Source organism: Entelurus aequoreus, linkage group LG07, assembly GCF_033978785.1.
Source record: "Entelurus aequoreus isolate RoL-2023_Sb linkage group LG07, RoL_Eaeq_v1.1, whole genome shotgun sequence".
Lineage (NCBI taxonomy): Eukaryota > Metazoa > Chordata > Actinopteri > Syngnathiformes > Syngnathidae > Entelurus > Entelurus aequoreus.
In genome coordinates, this window is record NC_084737.1 from 16,927,502 (window position 1) to 16,947,168 (window position 19,667).

Consider the following 19,667-nt stretch of genomic DNA (forward strand, 5'->3'; position numbering starts at 1 on the left):
ATGTGGATTATGTCATCATAATAAACATGTTGATGATGTCATCGTAACAAACATGTCATCGGACGGGTGAGTGACCCCAGGTCCTACTTCCCGTCGCTAAAAAGGATGGGTGAGTGACCCCAGGTCCTACTTCCTGTCGCTAAAAAGGATGGGTGAGTGACCCCAGGTCCTACTTCCTGTCGCTAAAGAGGACGGGTGAGTGACCCCAGGTCCTACTTCCTGTCGCTAAAAATGACGGGTGAGTGACCCCAAGTCCTACTTCCTGTCGCTAAAAAGAACTGGTGAGTGACCCCAGGTCCTACTTCCTGTCGCTAAAAAGAACGGGTGAGTGATCCCAGGTCCTACTTCCTGTCGCTAAAAAGGACGGGTGAGTGACCCCAGGTCCTCCTTAAAGTCGCTAAAAAGGACGGGTGAGTGACCCCAGGTCCTACTTCTTTTCGCTAAAAAGGACGGGTGAGTGACCCCAGGTCCTACTTCTTGTCGCTAAAAAGGACGGGTGAGTGACCCCAGGTCCTACTTCCTGTCGCTAAAAAGGACGGGTGAGTGACCCCAGGTCCTACTTCTTGTCGCTAAAAAGGACGGGTGAGTGACCCTAGGTCCTACTTCCTGTCGCTAAAAAGGACGGGTGAGTGACCCCAGTTCCTACTTCCTGTCGCTAAAAAGGACGGGTGAGTGACCCCAGTTCCTACTTCCTGTCGCTAAAAAGGACGGGTGAGTGACCCCTGGACCTACTTCCTGTCGCTAAAAAGGACGGGTGAGTGACCCCAGGTCCTACTTCCTGTCGCTAAAAAGGACGGGTGAGTGACCCCAGGTCCTACTTCCTGTCGCTAAAAAGGACGGGTGAGTGACGCCAGGTCCTACTTCCTGTCACTAAAAAGGACGGGTGAGTGACCCCAGGTCCTACTGCCTGTCGCTAAAAAGGATTGGTGCGTGACCCCATGTCCTACTTCCTGTCGCTAAAAAGGACGGGTGAGTGACCCCAGGTCCTACTTCCTGTCGCTAAAAAGGACGGGTGAATGATCCCAGGTCCGACTTCCTGTCGCTAAAAAGGATAGGTGAGTGACCCCAGGTCCTACTTCCTGTCGCTAAAAAGGACGGGTGAGTGACTCCTGGTCCTACTTCCTGTCGCTAAAAAAGACGGGTGAGTGACCCCAGGTCCTACTTACTGTTGCTAAAAAGGACGGGTGAGTGACCCCAGGTCCTACTTCCTGTCGCTAAAAAGGACGGGTGACTGACCCCGGGTCCTACTTCCTGTCGCTAAAAAGGACAGGTGAGAGACCCCTGGTCCTACTTCCTGTCACTAAAAAGGACGGGTGATTGACCCCTGGTCCTACTTCCTTTCGCTAAAAAGGACGGGTGAGTGACCCCATGTCCTATTTCCTGTCACTAAAAAGGACGGGTGAGTGACCCCAGGTCCTACTTCCTGTCGCTAAAAAGGACGGGTGAGTGACCCCAGGTCCTACTTCCTGTCACTAAAAAGGACGGGTGAGTGACCCCAGGTCCTACTTCCTTTCGCTAAAAAGGACGGGTGAGTGACCCCTGGTCTTACTTCCTGTCACTAAAAAGGACGGGTGAGTGACCCCAGGTCCTACTTCCTGTCGCTAAAAAGGACGGGTGAGTGACCCCAGGTCCTACTTCCTGTCGCTAAAAAGGACGGGTGAGTGACCCCAGGTCCTACTTCCTGTCGCTAAAAAGGACAGGTGAGTGACTCCAGGTCCTACTTCCTGTCGCTAAAAAGGACGGGTGAATGATCCCGGGTCCTACTTCCTATCGCTAAAAAGAATGGGTGAGTGACCCCGGTTCCTACTTCCTGTCGCTAAAAAGGACGGGTGAATGATCCCGGGTCCTACTTCCTGTTGCTAAAAAGGATAGGTGAGTGACCCCAGGTCCTACTTCCTGTCGCTAAAAAGGACGGGTGAGTGACCCCATGTCCTATTTCCTGTCACTAAAAAGGACGGGTGAGTGACCCCAGGTCCTACTTCCTTTCGCTAAAAAGGACGGGTGAGTGACCCCTGGTCTTACTTCCTGTCACTAAAAAGGACGGGTGAGTGACCCCAGGTCCTACTTCCTGTCGCTAAAAAGGACGGGTGAGTGACCCCAGGTCCTACTTCCTGTCGCTAAAAAGGACGGGTGAGTGACCCCAGGTCCTACTTCCTGTCGCTAAAAAGGACAGGTGAGTGACTCCAGGTCCTACTTCCTGTCGCTAAAAAGGACGGGTGAATGATCCCGGGTCCTACTTCCTATCGCTAAAAAGGATGGGTGAGTGACCCCGGTTCCTACTTCCTGTCGCTAAAAAGGACGGGTGAATGATCCCGGGTCCTACTTCCTGTTGCTAAAAAGGATAGGTGAGTGACCCCAGGTCCTACTTCCTGTCGCTAAAAAGGACGGGTGAGTGACCACGGGTCCTACTTCCTGTCGCTAAAAAGGACGGGTGTGTGACCCCAGGTCCTACTTCCTGTCGCTAAAAAGGGAAGGGTGAGTGACCCCAGGTCCTACTTCTTGTCGCTAAAAGGGACCGGTGAGTGACCCCTGGTCCTACTTCCTGTCGCTAAAAAGGACGGGTGAGTGACCCCAGGTCCTATTTAACGTTGCTAAAAGGGACGGGTGAGTGACCCCAGGTCCTACTTCCTGTCGCTAAAAAGGACGGGTGAGTGACCCCAGGTCCTATTTAACGTTGCTAAAAGGGACGGGTGAGTGACCCCAGGTCCTACTTCCTGTCGCTAAAAAGGACGGGTGAGTGACCCCAGGTCCTATTTAACGTTGCTAAAAGGGACGGGTGAGTCACCCCAGGTCCTACTTCCTGTCACTAAAAAGGACGGGTGAGTGACCCCAGGTCCTATTTAACGTTGCTAAAAGGGACGGGTGAGTGACCCCAGGTCCTACTTCCTGTCACTAAAAAGGACGGGTGAGTGACCCCAGGTCCTACTTCTTGTCGCTAAAAAGGACGGGTGAGTGACCCCAGGTCCTACTTCCTGTTGCTAAAAAGGACGGGTGAGTGACCCCAGGTCCTACTTTCTGTCACTGAAAAGGACGGGTGAGTGACCCCAGGTCCTACTTCCTGTCGCTAAAAAGGACGGGTGAGTGACCCCTGGTCCTACTTCCTGTCGCTAAAAAGGACGGGTGAGTGACCCCAGGTCCTACTTCCTGTCGCTAAAAAGGACGGGTGAGTGACCCCAGGTCCTACTTCCTGTCGCTAAAAGGGACAGGTGAATGATCCCGGGTCCTACTTCCTGTTGCTAAAAAGGATAGGTGAGTGACCCCAGGTCCTACTTCCTGTCGCTAAAAAGGACGGGTGAGTGACCACGGGTCCTACTTCCTGTTGCTAAAAAGGACGGGTGTGTGACCCCAGGTCCTACTTCCTGTCGCTAAAAAGGGAAGGGTGAGTGACCCCAGGTCCTACTTATTGTCGCTAAAAGGGACCGGTGAGTGACCCCTGGTCCTACTTCCTGTCGCTAAAAAGGACGGGTGAGTGACCCCAGGTCCTATTTAACGTTGCTAAAAGGGACGGGTGAGTGACCCCAGGTCGTACTTCCTGTCGCTAAAAAGGACGGGTGAGTGACCCCAGGTCCTATTTAACGTTGCTAAAAGGGACGGGTGAGTGACCCCAGGTCCTACTTCCTGTCGCTAAAAAGGACGGGTGAGTGACCCCAGGTCCTATTTAACGTTGCTAAAAGGGACGGGTGAGTCACCCCAGGTCCTACTTCCTGTCACTAAAAAGGACGGGTGAGTGACCCCAGGTCCTATTTAACGTTGCTAAAAGGGACGGGTGAGTGACCCCAGGTCCTACTTCCTGTCACTAAAAAGGACGGGTGAGTGACCCCAGGTCCTACTTCTTGTCGCTAAAAAGGACGGGTGAGTGACCCCAGGTCCTACTTCCTGTTGCTAAACAGGACGGGTGAGTGACCCCAGGTCCTACTTTCTGTCACTGAAAAGGACGGGTGAGTGACCCCAGGTCCTACTTCCTGTCGCTAAAAAGGACGGGTGAGTGACCCCTGGTCCTACTTCCTGTCGCTAAAAAGGACGGGTGAGTGACCCCAGGTCCTACTTCCTGTCGCTAAAAAGGATGGGTGAGTGACCCCAGGTCCTACTTCCTGTCGCTAAAAAGGACGGGTGAGTGACCCCTGGTCCTACTTCCTGTCGCTAAAAAGGACGGGTGAGTGACCCCAGGTCCTACTTCCTGTCGCTAAAAAGGACGGGTGAGTGACCCCTGGTCCTACTTCCTGTCGCTAAAAAGGACGGGTGAGTGACCCCAGGTCCTACTTCCTGTCGCTAAAAAGGACGGGTGAGTGACCCCAGGTCCTACTTCCTGTCGCTAAAAAGGACGGGTGAGTGACCCCAGGTCCTACTTCCTGTCGCTAAAAGGGACAGGTGAATGATCCCGGGTCCTACTTCCTATCGCTAAAAAGGACGGGTGAGTGACCCCAGGTCCTACTTCCTATCGCTAAAAAGGACGGGTGAGTGACCCCAGGTCCTACTTCCTGTCGCTAAAAAGGACAGGTGAGTGACTCCAGGTCCTACTTCCTGTCGCTAAAAAGGACAGGTGAATGATCCCGGGTCCTACTTCCTATCGCTAAAAAGGACGGGTGAGTGACCCCAGGTCCTACTTCCTGTCGCTAAAAAGGACAGGTGAGTGACTCCAGGTCCTACTTCCTGTCGCTAAAAAGGACAGGTGAATGATCCCGGGTCCTACTTCCTATCGCTAAAAAGGATGGGTGAGTGACCCCAGGTCCTACTTCCCGCTTCATTGCATCCCAGTTTGCAGGCACAAACACAATATCCATCAGTCATATAGTTGTTTATTTTGTCTTGTCAACATTGTCACAGTTGAAGTTGTACAATAACTGGGCTCTGAAGTGACTCACTACTGTACTCACTGTACAAACAGAACAAACATGTGGTTTTCCTTTCAATGAGTCCCACAACTCACAAACAATGTAAGGTGTGTGTGTGTGTGTGTGTATGTGTATGTGTGCTTTTTGTATCTGGGACTTTGAAGGACACGTTCTGATATGTTGAGCTTCATTGGTCCATGTTTGTACAAGTTGAATAGAATAGATTGCATCATATTGACAATATTTACACTTCTTTTAGCGCCATCTTGGTCCTTTACACCTTGGGAGGACGAAACACTTTCACTTCAACATTCAACATATTTACAAAATAAAAGCCCTCAGCCCAGGAAGGAAGTGCATGTTGTTTATGTTGGTGACGGACAAAATAACTTTGTTTGTGACGTACAGCACACAATGACTTTGTTTATGTTTGTGATGTACACAATGACTTTGTTTATGTTTGTGATGTACACAATGACTTTGTTTATGTTTGTGACGTACACAATGACTTTGTTTATGTTTGTGATGTATACAATGACTTTGTTTATGTTTGTGACATACACAATGACTTTGTTTATGTTTGTGACGTACACAATGACTTTGTTTATGTTTGTGACGTACACAATGACTTTGTTTATGTTTGTGACGTACACAATGACTTTGTTTATGTTTATGACGTACACAATGACTTTGTTTATGTTTGTGACGTACACAATGATTTTGTTTATGTTTGTGACGTTCACAATAACTTTGTTGTTTATGTTCGTGACGTACACAATGACTGTTGTTTGTTTGTGACGTACACAATAACTTTGTTGTTTATGTCTGTGACGTACACAATAACTTTGTTTATGTCTGTGACGTACACAATAACTTTGTTGTTTATGTTTGTGACATACACAATAACTTTGTTGTTTATGTGTGTGACGTACACAATAACTTTGTTGTTTATGTGTGTGACGTACACAATGACTGTTGTTTGTTTGTGACGTACACAATAACTTTGTTGTTTATGTCTGTGACGTACACAATAACTTTGTTGTTTATGTTCGTGACGTACACAATGACTGTTGTTTGTTTGTGACGTACACAATAACTTTGTTGTTTATGTTCGTGACGTACACAATGACTGTTGTTTGTTTGTGACGTACACAATAACTTTGTTGTTTATGTCTGTGACGTACACAATAACTTTGTTTATGTCTGTGACGTACACAATAACTTTGTTGTTTATGTTTGTGACATACACAATAACTTTGTTGTTTATGTGTGTGACGTACACAATAACTTTGTTGTTTATGTCTTTGATGTACACAATAACTTTGTTGTTTATGTCTGTGACGTACACAATAACTTTGTTGTTTATGTCTGTGACGTACACAATAACTTTGTTTATGTCTGTGACGTACACAATAACTTTGTTTATGTTTGTGACGTTCACAATAACTTTGTTGTTTATGTTCGTGACGTACACAATGACTGTTGTTTCTTTGTGACGTACACAATAACTTTGTTGTTTATGTCTGTGACGTACACAATAACTTTGTTTATGTCTGTGACGTACACAATAACTTTGTTGTTTATGTTTGTGACATACACAATAACTTTGTTGTTTATGTGTGTGACGTACACAATAACTTTGTTGTTTATGTCTTTGATGTACACAATAACTTTGTTGTTTATGTCTGTGACGTACACAATAACTTTGTTGTTTATGTCTGTGACGTACACAATAACTTTGTTGTTTGTTTGTGACGTACACAATGACTTTGTTGTTTGTTTGTGACGTACACAATAACTTTGTTGTTTGTTTGTGACGTACACAATGACTTTGTTGTTTGTTTGTGACGTACACAATGACTTTGTTGTTTGTTTGTGACATACACAATAACTTTGTTGTTTATGTCTGTGACGTACACAATAACTTTATTGTTTATGTTTGTGATGTACACAATAACTTTGTTAATGTTTGAGACGTACACAAACATTTTGTTTATGTTTGTGACGTACACAATAACTTTGTTGTTTGTTTGTGACGTACACAATGACTTTGTTGTTTGTTTGTGACGTACACAATAACTTTGTTGTTTGTTTGTGACGTACACAATGACTTTGTTGTTTGTTTGTGACGCACATCATGACTTTGTTGTTTGTTTGTGACATACACAATAACTTTGTTGTTTATGTCTGTGACGTACACAATAACTTTATTGTTTATGTTTGTGATGTACACAATAACTTTGTTCATGTTTGAGACGTACACAAACATTTTGTTTATGTTTGTGACGTACACAATAACTTTGTTTATGTTTGTGATGTATATAACTTTGTTTATGTTTGTAACATACACAATAACTTTGTTGTTTATGTTTGTGACGTACACAATAACTTTGCTGTTTGTTTGTGACGTACACAATGACTTTGTTGTTTGTTTGTGACGTACACAATAACTTTGTTGTTTATGTCTGTGACGCACACAATAACTCTGTTGTTTATGTTTGTGATGTACACAATAACTTTGTTGTTTGTTTGTGACGTATACAATAACTTTGTTGTTTGTTTGTGATGTACACAATGACTTGGTTTGTGACATACACAATAACTTTGTTGTTTATGTTTGTGACGTACACAATAGCTTTGTTGTTTGTTTGTGACGTACACAATGACTTTGTTGTTTATGTCTGACATACACAATAACTTTGTTTATGTTTGTGATGTACACAATAACTTTGTTGTTCATGTCTGTGATGTACACAATAACTTTGTTGTTTATGATGTACCAATAACTTTGTTCATGTTTGTGACGTACACAATAACTTTGTTTATGTTTGTGACATACACAATAATTTTGTTTATGTTTGTGACGTACACAAACATTTTTTTTATGACGTACACAATAACTTTGTGACGTACACAATGACTTTGTTGTTTATGTCTGTGACGTACACAATAACTTTGTTGTTTATGTCTGTGATGTACACAATAACTTTGTTGTTTATGATGTACACAATAACTTTGTTCATGTTTGTGACGTACACAATAACTTTGTTCATGTTTGTGACGTACACAATAACTTTGTTTATGTTTGTGACGTACACAAACATTTTTTTAATGACGTACACAATAACTTTGTTGTTTGTTTGTGACGTACACAATGACTTTGTTGTTTATGTTTGTGACGTACACAATAACTTTGTTTGTTTGTGACGTACACAATAACTTTGTTTATGTTTATGACGTAAACAATAACGTTATGTTTGTGACATACACAATAACTTTGTTTATGTTTGTGACATACACAAACATTTTGTTTATGACATACACAATACCTTTGTTGTTTATGTACATGATAACGTTGTTTGTGCCATTGTTGTTTGTTTGTGACGTACACAATAACATTGTTGTTTATGTTTGTGACGCACACAATTACATTGTTGTTTATGTTTGTGATGTACAAAATATCATTGTTTGTTTGTGACTTACGCAATAACATTGTTTGTGACATACACAACATTGTTGTTTATGTTTGTGACGTACCCAATAACTTGTTTATGTTTGTGACGTACACAACAACATTGTCGTTTGTTTGTGACTCACACAATAACTTGTTTGTTTGTGACATACACAATAACATTGTTTGTTTGTGACATACACAATAACATTGTTGTTTGTTTGTGACGTACACAATAACATTGTTGTTTGTTTGTGATGTACACAATACCTTGTTTATGTTTGTGATGTCCACAGTAACTTGTTTATGTTTGTGACGTACACAATGACATTGTTGTTTATGTTTGTGATATACAAAATATCATTGTTGTTTGTGACTTACGCAATAACTTGTTTATGTTTGTGACGTACACAATAACATTGTTGTTTATGTTTGTGACGTACACAATAACTTGTTTATGTTTATGACATACACAACATTGTTGTTTGTTTGGGACGTACACAATAACTTGTTTATGTTCATGACGCAATTAATAACTTTGTTGTTTATGTTTGTGACGTACACAATAAATTGTTTGTTTGTGACGCACATAATAACTTTGTTGTTTATGTTTGTGCCGTACACAACATTGTTGTTTATGTTTGTGACGTACACAATGACATTGTTGTTTACGATGTACAAAATATCATTGTTGTTTGTTTGTGACTTACGCAATAACTTGTTTATGTTTGTGACGTACACAACAATATTGTTGTTTGTTTGTGACGTACACAATAACTTGTTTATGTTTATGACGTACACAACATTGATGTTTGTTTGGGACACACACAATAACTTGTTTATGTTCATGATGCAATTAATAACTTTGTTGTTTATGTTTGTGACGTACACAATAAATTGTTTATTTGTGACGCACATAGTAACTTTGTTGTTTATGTTTGTGCCGTACACAACATTGTTGTTTATGTTTGTGACGTACACAATGACATTGTTGTTTATGTTTGTGATGTACAAAATATTGTTATTTGTTTGTGACTTACGCAATAACTTGTTTATGTTTGTGACATACACAACAACATTGTTGTTTATGTTTGTGACGTACCCATGAACTTGTTTATGTTTGACGTACACAACATTGTTGTTTATGTTTGTGACGTACACAATGACATTGTTGTTTATGTTTGTGATGTACAAAATATCATTGTTGTTTGTTTGTGACTTACGCAATAGCTTGTTTATGTTTGTGACGTACACAATAACATTGTTTGTGACGTACACAACAACATTGTTGTTTATGTTTGGGACGTACAAAATAACTTGTTTATGTTTATGACGTACACAACATTGTTGTTTGTTTGGGACGTACACAATAACTTGTTTATGTTCATGACGCAATTAATATCTTTGTTGTTTATGTTTGTGACGTACACAACATTGTTGTTTATTTTTGTGACGTACACAATAACTTTGTGGTTTATGTTTATGAGGTGAATAAAAACGTTGTTGTTGCACACATGCTGACAGCAGAAATGCGACAAGACAAATATGAACAAAGTCCAAAGCAAAAAAACAAACAATAATCATCATTAAAAAACAGTCAATCAATAGGCTGATTTTTCTTCCTTTTTCAGCTCACAGTGAAAAGGACGAGTGATGCATCATAATCATAATCAGGATGATAAACATTATATAGAATCATGATCATAATCATTATTTAGAATCATAATCACCATCATAGTCATAATCATCATCACAATCAACATAATCACCATCATAATCAATATTTAGAATCATAATCATAGTCAAATCATAATGATAATCATAATGATAAGCATAGTCATAATGATAGTCATAATCATAATGATAAGCATAGTCATAATCATAATAACCACATTGATAATCATAATCAGTCATAATCATACTCATAATGATAATCATAGTCATAATCATAATAAGCATAGTCATAATCATAATAACCATAATGATAATCATAATCAGTCATAATCATAATCATACTCATAATGATAATCATAATGATAAGCATAGTCATAATGATAGTCATAATCATAATGATAAGCACAGTCATAATAACCATATTGATCATCATAATCAGTCATAATCATAATCATACTCATAATGATAATCATGATAAGCATAGTCATAATCATAATAACCATAATGATAATCATAATCAGTCATAATCATAATAACCATAATGATAATCATATTTAGTCATAATCATACTCATAATGATAGTCATAATCATATTCAGTCATAATCATAATCGTAATCATAACCACGATCATAATCATAGTCATAGTGATAATCATAGTCAATGATAATCATAGTCATAATCGTAATCATATTCAAGTTCATAGTCATAATCATGCAGTGCTTTGTTGTTTGTTCTTCCTCCTGCAGACTAACATCATGGGAATGATACACAACATTCTGCTGATATGTGATGACACAAAGTACAACCTGAATATTACGTACGCTCATAATAAACTCTTATTGTACAAACTTATTCTTCATAGATTTCACTTTCTTTCTTTTACATTTTCGCGCTTCAAACTGCATTTCCTAAAGACTAAGCTTTTTTTCTTTTCTTTTTTCATGTGCTTATCCAGCAAAATATTTGTGTCGAGTCCAAGGAGAAGTATATTCCTTTATTAAAATATGTACACACATTCCGGGCTTTCTTCCCCTTGTAAGTATTTATATTTATATATATATATATATTTATATTTATATTCATATTCCTAAATGGACATCGAGTGGATCTATGAGCTGAATCTCATCCCGGACAACAGAAGACTTCATTTCAGCGTTTGGAAGATGGATTGCACGTCTACTAACACTGCGTTGTTGTACAATGTGCAGGGAACGTTAACTACTATGTTGTACAATGTGCAGAGAACGTTAACTACTATGTTGTACAATGTGCAGGGAACGTTAGCAACTGTGTTATTGTACAATGTGCAGAGAACGTTAGCAACTGTGTTATTGTACAATGTGCAGAGAACATTAACTACTATGTTGTACAATGTGCAGAGAACGTTAACTACTACGTTGTACAATGTGCAGAGAACGTTAACTACTATGTTGTACAATGTGCAGAGAACGTTAACAACTGCGTTGTTGTACAATGTGCAGAGAACGTTATCTACTATGTCGTTGTTGTACAATGTGCAGAGAACGTTAACTACTATGTTGTTGTTGTTGTAAAATGTGCAGAGAACGTTAACTACTATGTTGTTGTACAATGTGCGGAGAACGTTAACTACTATGTTGTTGTACAATGTGCGGAGAACGTTAACTACTATGTTGTTGTACAATGTGCGGAGAACGTTAACTACTATGTTGTTGTACAATGTGCAGAGAACGTTAACTACTATGTTGTACAATGTGTAGAGAATGTTAACTCCTATGTTGTACAATGTGCAGAGAACGTTACCTACTATGTTGTTTTACAATGTGCAGAGAGCGTTAACTACTATGTTGAACAAAGTGCAGAGAACGTTAACTACTGTGTTGTTGTACAATGTGCAGAAAACGTAGACTCCTATGTTGTACAATGTGCAGAGAACGTTAACTACTATGTTGTACAGTGTGCAGAGAACGTTAACTACAATGTTGTTTTACAATGTGGAGAGAACATTAACTACTATGTTGTACAATGTGCAGAGAACGTTAACTACTATGTTGTACAATGTGCAGAGAATGTTAACTACTATGTTGTACAATGTGCAGAGAACATTAACTACTATGTTGTACAATGTGCAGAGAACGTTAACTACTATGTTGTTGTTGTTGTAAAATGTGCAGAGAACGTTAACAACTATGTTGTTGTACAATGTGCGGAGAACGTTAACTACTATGTTGTTGTTGTGAAATGTGCGGAGAACGTTAACTACTATGTTGTTGTTGTGAAATGTGCGGAGAACGTTAACTACTATGTTGTTGTTGTGAAATGTGCAGAGAACGTTAACTACTATGTTGTTGCACAATGTGCGGAGAACGTTAACTACTTTGTTGTTGCACAAAGTGCGGAGAACGTTAACTACTATGTTGTTGCACAAAGTGCGGAGAACGTTAACTACCATGTTGTTGTACAATGTGCGGAGAACGTTAACTACTATGTTGTTGTACAATGTGCGGAGAACGTTAACTACTATGTTGTTGTACAATGTGCAGAGAACGTTAACTACTATGTTGTACAATGTGTAGAGAATGTTAACTCCTATGTTGTACAATGTGCAGAGAACGTTACCTACTATGTTGTTTTACAATGTGCAGAGAACGTTAATTACTATGTTGAACAAAGTGCAGAGAACGTTAACTACTGTGTTGTTGTACAATGTGCGGAGAACGTTAACTACTATGTTGTTGTACAATGTGCAGAGAACGTTAACTACTATGTTGTACAATGTGTAGAGAATGTTAACTCCTATGTTGTACAATGTGCAGAGAACGTTACCTACTATGTTGTTTTACAATGTGCAGAGAACGTTAATTACTATGTTGAACAAAGTGCAGAGAACGTTAACTACTATGTTGTACAATGTGCAGAGAACGTTAACTACTATGTTGTACAATGTGCAGAGAACGTTAACTACAATGTTGTTTTACAATGTGCAGAGAACATTAACTACTATGTTGTACAATGTGCAGAGAACGTTAACTACTATGTTGTACAATGTGCAGAGAATGTTAACTACTATGTTGTACAATGTGCAGAGAACATTAACTACTATGTTGTACAATGTGCAGAGAACGTTAACTACTATGTTGTTGTTGTTGTAAAATGTGCAGAGAACGTTAACAACTATGTTGTTGTACAAAGTGCGGAGAACGTTAACTACTATGTTGTTGTTGTGAAATGTGCGGAGAACGTTAACTACTATGTTGTTGTTGTGAAATGTGCAGAGAACGTTAACTACTATGTTGTTGCACAATGTGCGGAGAACGTTAACTACTATGTTGTTGCACAAAGTGCGGAGAACGTTAACTACTATGTTGTTGCACAAAGTGCGGAGAACGTTAACTACCATGTTGTTGTACAATGTGCGGAGAACGTTAACTACCATGTTGTTGCACAAAGTGCGGAGAACGTTAACTACCATGTTGTTGTACAAAGTGCGGGGAAGGTTGACAACAAACATGCAGAAGCACAAGGACATTCCTGCTGATGAGCATGAAGTGAGACAGAAAAGCAACACGTCAATAAATAGAAAGACAAATGATACTTGTTCCTAATCAGCACAACGATATTGCACGCATGACTGAAATCATGTCAATATTCATACGTTGTCATTAGGGGTGTCACCATCCAATATCTACACCTGAAGTCGCTCCGATATCATCAGAAAACACACTTGCACGTCAAATGTGTGATATCACGTGCGATACAAGCAGCCCCCCGGTGTCTTTTACTAGCGCGCGATATCACGTGCGACACAAGCAGCGCGTTTACTTGTGCAAAGACGGTTAACGTCTAAACGTCCTAATTTCTTCTATTGTTTTTTTTTCTCCTTCCATTTACAAACAGGCAAACATGCCGGGCTACTAGGAGCGTGCAGATACACAACGGCTAAGCACACAATAGCACAGGAGCTAGACACATTGAACAATAAAGCAGCACGTCTGCCAATATAAACACGTATTAAATCATCCTATTTGCATCTTTACTCACACGTGTCAGAAAGTATCCGGTAACAAACGTGTCCGCGTCATTCAACTTACAAGGTCGTGAGCCTAACCAAAAAAAAAATTAAAAAATTTACCACTCCACTTCCACTTAAAGCCGACTTTTGGTGATTTTTGCCTTTTACAAAAGTTGTTATGGTGTTGGATTGTCGTGATGGAAAACAATATGAGCACGCATGATTCCTGTCGATATCGGACGGACACTGGTGCAATACGGTCGTTTGGAGAGTGGTATCGTGACACTCCTAATATTAACAACAACGTATGGCGTCTCCTCCATGTTGAATAATAATAACAACTTATGAAGTGTCCTCCATGTTGTTTGTGGGAGGGATCTTCACTTACGACAACAATGATGATGATGTACTATACACACAATATAATAATTGGCACATTTAATTAGGAACTAATCATCTACACTAAATACTTCACTACACTTTGTCAAAGATTATATTTCCACCTGCTGATTATACTACTTCCTGTCACATGACCCCGGCTGAAAAAGGGGGGCGGGGCGGGCAGACCCAGCGGTCTTCAAGGCTCGCGGTGGGGAAGGTGGCGTCCTGTGGGCGGGGTCTGCAGGTGGTTTCCATGGCAACAGCAGTAAACACAGTGGACAGTCGTGCCGTCGGTCCTTTGGTGTCGGGGAGAGTCGTCACACCACCGTGCTGATGCCGCTGTGTTTGGGCTTGGGTCCGCCGGGCGCGGCGCCCGCCTGCTGGGCGGCGTGCGGCTGGGCGGCGTGATGCTGGCCGTAGTGGGCGTGTGCGTGCGAGGAGTAGGCGGGGTGCTTGTGGTACTGCGTGTGCGGCGGCGGGTGGTAGTGGTGGTGGTGGTGGTACGGCGGCGGGTTCTGCGGCACCTGGCAGTACTGCGGGTGGTGGTGCACCACCTGCGCCGTGTGGTGCAGGTTGGTCGGGTGGGGCTTGTGGGATATGAGGGTGGGGTGGCCGGCGGGGGCGTGGCCCGGCGCGGACCCCTTGCTTCTCTTGGTGGCGAACAGCGAGCCCAGGATGGAGGTGGGCGCCGAGTTGGGGAGGGGGGGAGGCTCGCGCGAGGAGGAGGAGGAGCCCTCGCGCGGTGGCGGCGGGGCGGCGGCGGCGGCGGCTTTCCGCCGCGTGTGCGGGCTGCTAATGATGGAGCCCTGGTGGCGAGAAAGGGAAGACGTCAGACGCAGAGATGGCCGCCACTCCGTGACTAGCAGAATGTGGCGCATGCAGATGAGAAAGTCAAAAACATCACAAGTCACTCATGCTACTCCTTCCACGCCTGGCCGCCGCCCACATGCACGCCTGGCAGGTCAAAGGTCAAAGCTTCCACTCCCTTCCCCTGACCTCGCTCATGCTCCGCCCCCCACCCCCCCCCCTTTCAATGCCCAAACTCCGCCTCTTCCCTACCCCCGGAAGGTGTGGTGGACATGAGGTGAATGAGGGACAGAGACACACCAGGAAGGAGTGGTCCAGTCATGCTCTCGTGGTCACATGACTCGGGGGGGGGGGAGGGGCGGGGGAGAAGGGGGCGGGGTCAGAGGCATGCAGACTAGAGTGAGGCAAGCAGGTCAAGAAGCATCGCAGGTGAAGAGAAGAAAACATGAAGAGTAGTTTGGAGACCAGCAGCTTCCAACTTACTTCCATATTGCTGTCTAGTGATCCTGCACTGCTGCGACGCCCCCGCCTGCCTGGCCGAGACATGCAACACGTTAGAGACACACCTTTACCTGTTTGTCAACACCTCTTCTACGCTAGCCTTCATTTCTTGGCCCACAATGCATTGCGTCACGTGACACTGTGTCCGTCTGTCTACTGGATGCTAGACTCACAACTTTGGACCTGCCAGTCAGATATTAGGGGTGTCCCGATACGTCGCACGCAACACCGGGTGTATCGATCGATACCGATATTGGCCCGATACGATATCAGCATTATCCAAAAAAAGGTTTGCTCGAGTGGAATGAGTCAAACAGAACAAGGGTAGCTATGAAAAACCGAATCTATTTATTATTAACGTCTGGAATGGACATATGCTGTCTTTAAGTTGAATCGGAGTGGTAAGTTCATTAATTGGCCACAATAATTCATCAAATTAAGCTCGTGCCGCAGTAAGTTGAACGGACTTATGCTGTCTTCAAGTCGAAGTGAAGTGGTCATTTCTTTATTTCTTAAGTTGAAGGATGCGGACACGTTCCTTACTGGATACTCTCTACTCTGCCTTGGCGACTTTGTACGTGTAAGTAACATACAACTATAATTAACTACCCTAGCCTAACGCATTTACCTTTCATAAATGACTTGTATTAAATAGACGCAATTGTGTGTTAATTGAAGGACATTTAGATGTTGACTGGCTGCTTGTATCGCACATGATATCGCACACACAAGTAAACACGCTTCAGGACTGCTTGTATCGCACATGATAACACACACAAGTAAATATTCCGCAGGACTGCTTGTATCCCACAAGATATCACAAAAGTTAACACGCTGCAGGACTGCTTCTATCGCACATGATATCACACACAAGTAAACACGCTGCAGGACTGCTTGCATCGCACATGATATCACACACAAGTAAACACGCCACAGGACTGCTTGTATCGCACATAATATCACACTTAAGTAAACAATCTGCAGGACTGCTTGTATCCCACATGATTCCACACACAAGTAAACACTGTGCAGGACTGCTTCTATCTCAAATTATATCACACACAAGTAAACAGGCCGAAGGACTACTTGTATTGCACGTGATATCACACACAAGTAAACAAGCTGCAGGACTGCTTATATCCCACACAAGTAAACAATCTGGAGAACTGCTTGTATCGCAGATATCACACAGAAGTAAACAATCTGCAGGACCGGTTCTATTGCACATGATATCACACACAAGTAAACACGCTGCAGGACTGCTTGTATCGCACATGATATCACACACAAGTAAATATTCCGCAGGACTGCTTGTATCGCACATGGCATCACAAAAGTTAACACGCTGCAGGACTGCTTGTATCGCACATGATATCACACACAAGTAAACATGCTGCAGGACTGCTTGTATCGCACATGATATCACACACAAGTAAACAGGCCGCAGGACTGCTTGTATCACACATGATATCACACACAAGTAAACACGCCGCAGAACTGCTTGTATCGCACATAATATCACACTTAAGTAAACAATCTGCAGGACTGCTTGTATCCCACATTATTCCACACACAAGTAAACACTGTGCAGGACTGCTTCTATCCCAAATGATATCACACACAAGTAAACAGGCCGGAGGACTACTTGTATCGCACATGATATCACACACAAGTAAACAATCTGCAGGACTGCTTATATCACACACAAGTAAACAATCTGGAGAACTGCTTGTATCGCAGATATCACACAAAAGTAAACAATCTGCAGGACTGCTTGTATCGCAAATGATATCACACACAAGTAAATATTCAGCAGGACTGCTTGTATCGCACATGACATCACAAAAGTTAACACGCTGCAGGACTGCTTGTATCGCACATGATATCACACACAAGTAAACAGTCCACAGTACTGCTTGTATTGCACATGATATCACACACAAGTAAACAGGCCGCAGGACTACTTGTATCACACATGATATCACAAGCAAGTAAACAATCTGCAGGACTGCTTGTATCGCACATGATACTACACACAAGTAAACACTGTACAGGACTGCTTCTATCGCACATGATATCACTCACAAGTAAACACACTGCAGGACTGCTTGTACCTCACATGATATCACACACAAGTAAACACGCCGCAGGACTGCTTGTGTCGCACATAATATCACACACAAGTAAACTCGTTGCAGGACTGCTTGTGTCGCACATGATATCACACACAAGTAAACTCGTTGCAGGGCCGCTTGTATCGCACATGATATCACACACAAGTAAACTCGTTGCAGGACCGTTTGTATCGCACATGATATCACACATTCGACATATAATCTCATACGTGTTTTTTCATGATACGCGAGCTATATTTGATATCAGATCGGACACCCTCAGCAGATATGATTTTAGGTATTGAAGAACTATCTGCACAAAAAGATCGTAAACAGGAAGAAGGCGAAAAAAATAATCCTTTGACATTTTTTCTTACAGCGACAGACACACGCAGGGGACACAGTATCGCTGCTGGTGTTTGATATGGCATGCAAGCCTGAGTATCATCACTACTAACCTACTTGTTAATTAGTTGTACTGAGAAACAGCCACCAGTTGAAAACTCACTTCCTCACTCAGGGCAGGATTTCAAAGTAAAAGCTCAGTGAAGAAGATGAACTATTTGAAGTGGCCAATAGAGTCGCAGCTATCAAAGCTGCCTAGCGACAGTGACAGGTGGGGGCGAGGGGGAGGGGCCGGGGAGGGGGGGGGGGGGTCATATTACACATGGGATGTGGAGTAATTACACATAAACAGGAAGTACCTGATGTGTACGACGAAGAAGAAGAATTCACATGAATGATGGAAGTATGGCAGGAAAAGGAAAATAAATGAACCCCGTGAAGAAAAAGAAGAAGCTCTGTCAGGACTGAACTCAAATTTCTGGAAAGATGGAAGACTTTAGTCGCTCTTCATCGCCTCGGTCCTGGTGGAAAACGACGTCATATTGACACAACATGGCCGCCAACGACCAGCATCCGTGCACGTTTGTTCATGAGCAAAATATGAAGATGTAAGAACCTGAACTTATTTGGCAAAACAAAACATGAACTTCCTGTCCGCAAATTTATGAGAGAGAAGAAAACTAACAACTCGTCTCTCAGCGTGTGCTTCTTTTCTTGCCGAGTTTTGTCTATTTTGTTACTCAAAAAGTCGGCAAAGCCGCCTGCAAAGAAGGAGGGATTTGCTGTGGACTTAGAAATTCATAAAACTATTTGCAAGGAGTAGGCGCATTGTAAGCATTGTTAATAAAAAAAAGGACGACTTTGCCAAAGGGGTTAATGAGACCAGCAAGTCTTAATTGTGATAAGACAGGAGTTTTTTGGAAAAAGATGCCAGAGCAAACTTATATTACGGCGGAGGGGAAGGCACTACCGGGACACAAGCCGATGAAGGATCGCCTCACATTGCTAGTTTGTGTTCACGCTATTTAATACTAATGCTAATGCTAATACTAAAGCCGTCCGTGTCGTATGTAAAAGTCTTCAGAGGGGGAGGAGCCAGCTGGCGAAATATGATCTTTTTCACAGTTTTTATTGTAAGGAGCACGTCACAGTGAACACAAGTCGGAATGTTTATTATGATTCTTCATCTTCTTGCGGTTGACAAACACGGAGCACTGAAGTGTGTTTTCCTTGGCTGCCGATGATGTGCAACACCCAAAACCGGTGAAGTTGGCACGTTGTGTAAATGGTAAATAAAAACAGAATACAATGATTTGCAAATCCTTTTCAACTTATATTCAATTGAATAGACTGCAAAGACAAGATATTTAATGTTCAGATTGAGAAACTTAATTTGTTACTTTTTTGCAAATAATCTTCACTTAGAATTTAATGGCAGCAACACATTGCAAAAAAGTTGTCACAGGGGCATTTTTACCACTGTGTTACATGGCCTTTTCTTTTAACAACACTCAGTAAACGTTTGGGAACTGAGGAGACACATTTTTGAAGCTTTTCAGGTGGAATTATT

The 19,667-nt window shown here is 42.2% G+C and overlaps 1 protein-coding gene across 14 annotated transcripts in view; it reads right to left on the reverse strand.

Moving 5' to 3' along the window:
* Positions 1-19,667, reverse strand: part of LOC133653453 (IQ motif and SEC7 domain-containing protein 1-like) — a 207,631-nt gene that overhangs the window by 10,847 nt on the left and 177,117 nt on the right. For 8 of the 14 annotated variants that reach the window (XM_062052727.1, XM_062052726.1, XM_062052728.1 and 5 more), the window contains 2 exons: positions 15,621-15,670; positions 4,939-15,136 (listed from right to left, as the gene is read on the reverse strand). The exons of 3 other annotated variants lie outside the window; for them this stretch is intronic. In XM_062052727.1, the coding sequence (XP_061908711.1) occupies positions 14,648-15,136; positions 15,621-15,670 (539 nt within the window). In that variant the 3' untranslated portion in view covers positions 4,939-14,647. Of the gene's footprint in view, positions 1-4,938; positions 15,137-15,620; positions 15,671-19,667 lie in introns of those variants that run through there. 3 more of the 14 variants (XR_009826722.1, XM_062052734.1, XM_062052738.1) reach the window with 3 other exon arrangements.